General features: G+C 37.7%; 1 protein-coding gene across 6 annotated transcripts in view; it reads right to left on the bottom strand.

Moving 5' to 3' along the window:
* Positions 1–1,556: 1,556 nt before the first annotated feature.
* LOC126856509 (uncharacterized) overlaps positions 1,557–6,039 on the bottom strand; it is a 48,632-nt gene continuing 44,149 nt past the window's right edge. For 5 of the 6 annotated variants that reach the window (XM_050605055.1, XM_050605061.1, XM_050605056.1 and 2 more), the window contains one exon: positions 1,557–4,203. In XM_050605055.1, coding sequence (XP_050461012.1) covers positions 2,229–4,203 — 1,975 coding nt within the window. In that variant the 3' untranslated portion in view covers positions 1,557–2,228. The remainder of the gene's footprint in view (positions 4,204–6,039) is intronic. The other variant, XM_050605059.1, reaches the window with a different exon arrangement.

Here is a 6,039-nt window from a genome sequence, read left to right as displayed (position 1 = left end):
TTTATAATTCTTAAGTATTATTTTTAAGCCTAAATAACTAATCTTATCGCGTTTTTATTTATTTCAATTTAAAATACATATTTTAGCCGCAAAAGAAAAGAATCTTAATTAAGTATAATACTGGGGATGTCATTGAATAAAAATATTTCTCAATGTTTGATATATTTTTTTAAATACTATGCGAATGCCAGATTTTCTTTATGCTCGATTTGTGACTAATTATTCCATTTTAGCTTCTACATTGTTGATCTCTGATAAAACCGCTTTTATATAGAAGAGGTAGAAAATTTTAAGTGTGATGAAGATCTCTGAGAAAAGATAGAAAGGAAGATTCTCGCTCTATTTCATTATTATTCTACAGAAATCTCAACTCGATTCCGGCGACGTCTCTAGAAGAGACGGCTTTTGTTCCCTCCGTTACTTCTGATAGTATATCATTCCGACAATGGGTCACGCGGTGTCACGCACCTGTCACGGCGACTGCAAGACGACCGGGGGCTTCGTTGTGCGCGGTGGATGATTACTGGTTACGTCGCTGTCGCATAAGGCAGAGAGACAACCCTGGCATCTAAACGCCAACTTAGAGATGCATACTCCAGCTTCCGCGGATATGACCGAGTTATAGCTGTCAGATTGCACGTGTCTTGCAGTTCAGCCTAGTTCAAACTGATGACAGCGCAGAATCTAAATATATTGTATTTGGCGAATGATTGATCTGAGAAAATTTCTCAATCTTCAAGGTCAATTTTTCCTCTTCAATGGTAAAATGAAAAATGATGATAATTATCCATCTCGATTCGACGAAACTTTTCATATATGCCGTTATGTAAAAATCACATATCATTATTAATTTTTTTGCAATCATTGCTCTTTTATTTGGTTCGAATTATGTATAATATTTTTACTTTCCTCTTTTTTTCCTTTTTCTCATCTTTCTCTTTCTCTTTTGTTCTTTATATTTTTCTCCTAATATTTTATAAACAAGAAACCCTATATATATATATAAATTTGTAAAAATTCGTGAAAATTCGCAAGAGTTCCACCGATTGTCAAAACACTTGCCGCGTCACTTTTCCGCTCCTTCAACCATGATCGGAAAGCAAAGTTTTCGAACGGATCGAGATGAACGAATCGCGTAGAACGAGATGAAATGAAAACACAAGAAAAGAAGGATAAAAGGGATGGCAGGGGAGGTGAGATAGAGATAGACTGATTGCGGGAGAGGGAGAGGGAGCTCGTGCGAAAACGCCATTTTCCTCTCCACGTGGCGACGGCTGGAGACGAAGAGAATCCCATTACTCGGCGAACTTTGAAAATCAATTCGATTCCGTCGGTAATATAAGTGAGAATTCGCCAACCACTTTGTCCCGATTCGCCCTGCCGTTCACGGCCGCTGCATCTGCGCGACTTATAGAGCCTGCTTCACTTAATAACAAAGTTTGCGGGACGCATGTAAAGTCGCGGGATACATGGTGCGCCGTCTACGTAAAGGGATGATAAATCGCGAAGAGGAATTTATTCTTTCATATCGGCTTTTCTGCTGGAAAAGTATGAAAAACATATATTTTCATCGTATAAAGTTACACGCGTATAAAAGAGCGCGAGCGCTTTGAAAATTATTAACAACTAGCAGATTACGTCTAATTAATGATATCCAAAATTGATTTATAAAATTGTTCAAACAATCAACAGTTGTTTAGAGCAGTCTTGACAGCTTATAAATATGTAATACAGTTTGCTCCATAGACTTAAATCTTAATAATATTATATTGCCTTAAACATCGATAGTATTAATATTTACACAATTTACAATTATATTATATTTGTTATTTATTTGCATAATTTTAATTAGTCGTAGAAAAATAGTAGAATTAATAATAACAATAATAAAAAAAAGTTACACATAAATAAAATGTTCTGTCGCACTCTGAAATAATAATAAATAATGCTAATCTTATATAAGAAGAATATAATTGTTTCATTGGTTTATGAATTTGTAGTGTCATAGATAAAAAAAAAATACGTAAAAAAATTTTAAACGTGAAATTTATAGAGAAGATTGTTTTTCCATTCATTATTTGATCGCGATATTTTAAATACTCGCAAACGCTTTGTGACGTAAAAAAAAAAATCGAGAACTATAATCGCATCAACATCTGATCGAAATATCCGACGTGAGATCCCGAATCTACATTCGCGAGATTAGACTCGCGTGGCGCGAGAGCCAATTATTTCTTGCTCGCCGGTTTGCGTTTGATCGTACCGGTATTCGAGTTACTGGAATTCCCGTTGCTGGCGGACGACGAGTCTGTGCTGGGGGTCCTCTCGCTTCTCGGCATCATCGGCGTTGTCGTCGGCGTCGGTATGCACGATCTGGCGTCGAATGTCGATGGCACGTTCATGATTTTACTGGGCACCGTCTCTACCCTCGACGCCATCTCCGCTCTCTCTACGTACGACGGTTTTTCAATCCCGGACTCCTCCCGTCTGCGCGAAAACGATGGTATCCTCGTAACCCTCGGCTTTTCCCTCAGGGACGGCTTCTCCCTCTGCTCCAGCGCCCTGTCTCTCTCGATGTTCTGGGAATTTTGTTGTTCCGGCGACGGTATGGCTGACACCTTCGGTATATTCCTCTGATCCCGGCTTCTCGGCAGACTCGCCGTTGGCTTTATGATGATCTTCGGCTGCTTCAGATTGCTCGCCGGGGCGCAATTTTTTGGCTCTCGCGGCGTGATGATTATCCGCGGCTCCCTTCTCTCCGCCGGCGAATCGTCCAGTCTCTCCGATGATCCTCCATCTCGCGCTGGATCGCACGAAACCGTGTCAGGTTCGTGCTCGATCTTGTTGTCCTCGGATGCCGGTGTCGACGGAGTCGGATATTGATTGGCCTGGCATGGATTAACCGCTCTTGGCGTGATCACGATCTTCGGTTCCATCGCTGCGTCTCTCTCGTTCCTACCGACCACGATTTGCGGTTCGGACGCCGTTGTCGTCATTACCGCCGGAGACTCGCTTGGTTTGTACCAATTTGGATTGCCCACTTCCAAGAGTGCAATGGATTTGCCGATATCCTCGTCGACACTGTGCGAGGTCGGCGGGAAGCGATATTGACCTCCATGAAGCGGACACTTTGGATTAGCGTAAATGGTATCCACGCTTCCGCCGGGCTGAACACTTCTACTTTCCTCCAAAGAATCTATTATATTAGGATCGGAGTTATTCCTGGTAGAATCCTGTCTTTTCAGCAACGGGCCCACGTGCAGATTCGTCGTGATCGGTTCGCTCTCGCTTTGATTTTCGTGTTCCTCAGCGAAAAAGACGCTCTTTTCGAGGCTTTTCGAGGGTCCAAATATTCTGGGAGGTGGTAATGGCGGTTGACTCGAAGATAAATTTATTCTATTTCCGTTTTTGTAATCTTTCAACGAATTCGCATGCTGTTTCGACATAAAGAGGCTACTCGGCGCCGGGAGTGATCGCCTCTTCTCGATATCCGGTAGCACCTTGGGATAATTTCGGCGTTTGATTGTCTGCAAAGCTTCCTCGGGGCTGATGCACTCTCTCTCCACGATTGGATCCCGAGACGTGACGTTTACGTCGCCTGTGCCAAAGGTCGTTAAAATCGGTCCGCTCTTTATATAGATTTCTTCGCCGGGAGGATTCTCGTACTTTGATTGATTGGATACTTCGACGTTTGTTGGGCCGGGACGAGGCAGACGAGACTTCAGCTTGGGATTAATCTTAGCGTACAAACTATTCGCGCTTTCTGTATCAGACTCGTAAATTCTGGGAGTAGAGAAATTCGGCATCATCGTCTTCAGAACGTTCTCCATCGGTAGAGGATCGCTTCTGGAGTGATGATGCTCGATGACAATAACCTCGGGTGTCATCAGCTGATCCGCGCTCGGTTCGTATTCGTTTGACACATCGATGCTCCTCATTAACTCGATCGGCACTTGATTAAGGATGGACTCTGTTCTCGTCGCCGGTGTGGCGTCAATCGCCACGGAAACTTTCGGCAGCTTCGACTTTTTTCCGGGACGCACAACGAGCGCCGGATTCTCGTCATAGATCGGTTCATCCTTTTTTTCTTTCAGCGCCTCCTCTATTATACGTTGCTTCTCTTCTTGCTGCTGCTTGTTTAATTTCTCCTGATGCTCTTTCTGCAACGTTTCTCGTGTTTTGCGCAAAAACCTCGGTGAACATCTATGAACAAAACAAAATCAAATGATTCGATTATTACAAATATTCTTGAAGAAAGTATTTGTCAAAGCTAATCAATATATTACAAAACAATCTTCTAAAATTCAAATGAAATTTATTCTCTTTCATAATATTAAATCTAGAACTCTCAATTTCTGTCTGCAATATAAAAAAATTATCAATTAATAATGTAATAGTAATTTTTTCCAGAATTTAATTAATATTTACAATAAAAAATAATTGGAAAATAATATTAATCAACGTTATCGAAAAATGTTTGATCAATGAATAATATTTTTGCAAAAAAAACTACCTCGCGTACAATTTAATGTTACAATATACGTCAAATAATACTCCGTTATAAGTTTTATGTAAAATTTAAATTTTACGTTATTTTTATTTATAAATTCATTATTATTGATGGTTATTATCAATGGCATAATAGGCCATTTCGTAAATGGTAACGACTAGTAATAATAACAATTGTACTTTCACGTCGGAAATTAATTAATTTTACTCTCATGTACTACATCAACAAATAACAAGTTATTTTTTTATCAAAAGCATTCATTTAATAATACACATTTATTTGTTTGTTTTGTGCTATAATACATGTTTATATGTAATCAAGTATATTTTAAAGATATGATTTTACGATTATTTCACAGTCATAATAATAAACGGAAAAGTAATACATGTCGCAATGATGAGCAGTTGAAATATATAAATGGATATATTCTGTTTAATAACTGACGTGCAAAAAAATTTTTTTCCCCAAAAAAAGTAAATGGAAATATTTTAAAAATGTATTGCACAATTTATACATGATACGCAAACATTTCGCAAAGTTATTTATTTTTATTGTGCCGTCGTGTATAAAATTTCCTCTAAATTGTAGTTTTTTTTTTAACGTTCTTATTTTTATTTTAATCAACGTGGTAACAAACGCAGATACGATATTGTTGACGGTATTATTTGCAAATCAAATATTGCTTGCTAAATGACGAGATACGAAGTTGCGCTCTAACGAGTTCAATTAACTTTGTAGGATAGCACTTGTCAACCATTTTCGCGAATCAATACACCTAACGAAATATTGGACGGTAAAAAAGAGAGAGAAAAATCAATTCTCTGATTTGAGTGATACTGGCCAGGTCTCAAAGCAACCACTCTTTAACCGGGATCCTTAATTGGATTACTGGATCGCGCAACCCTCACCGCGATCGACGAATTTGCGAGGGTAAGCGTTCTCCAAGTATCTTCAGCTCTTCGCAATTAGGAAAGACATACAACTCGAGTTCGAATGTTGACTGTTATATCGAGAACGGCAAATAAATAGTTTACAGTATGATGTCAGAATGACGAAGAATTTAATACAAGTTTAGTAATTATTTAGTCCAGTTAAAACCAACTATTTAATTTTACTTGACTTAAAAATGTAAATCTTGAAATTTTAAAATCTTGACTCTGATTTTGACATTCTAAAGAGAGAAGATTTTTATCTTTCCAAGAAAATTATTGGATGATTGATTGCCTAAGCAGCCTCACAAAATAGAACAGTCTAAAAATAATCCAACGGTTCTAACCAACCAATGAATAAATTGTATCAAATTTCAATCAATTTTATTATTAATTATTCTACAACAATTGCATTCAATAAGATATTAATTTCATTTTAATAAGAAAATTTACATCGATATATAAACGTAATATTCGTAAATATAATATGCATTACAAATAATATTCAAAACTTTTCAAAAAGATAACGTTACAGATTAATTATTACGTAAAAATTATTACTATGTAAAAATTACTATGTAATTATTATTATGTAAAAAT

This window comes from Cataglyphis hispanica, chromosome 19, assembly GCF_021464435.1.
Source record: "Cataglyphis hispanica isolate Lineage 1 chromosome 19, ULB_Chis1_1.0, whole genome shotgun sequence".
In the NCBI taxonomy this organism is placed as follows: Eukaryota; Metazoa; Arthropoda; class Insecta; order Hymenoptera; family Formicidae; genus Cataglyphis; species Cataglyphis hispanica.
Note: the sequence above shows the minus strand (reverse complement) of the source record. Positions and strands in the feature narration are given on the sequence as shown.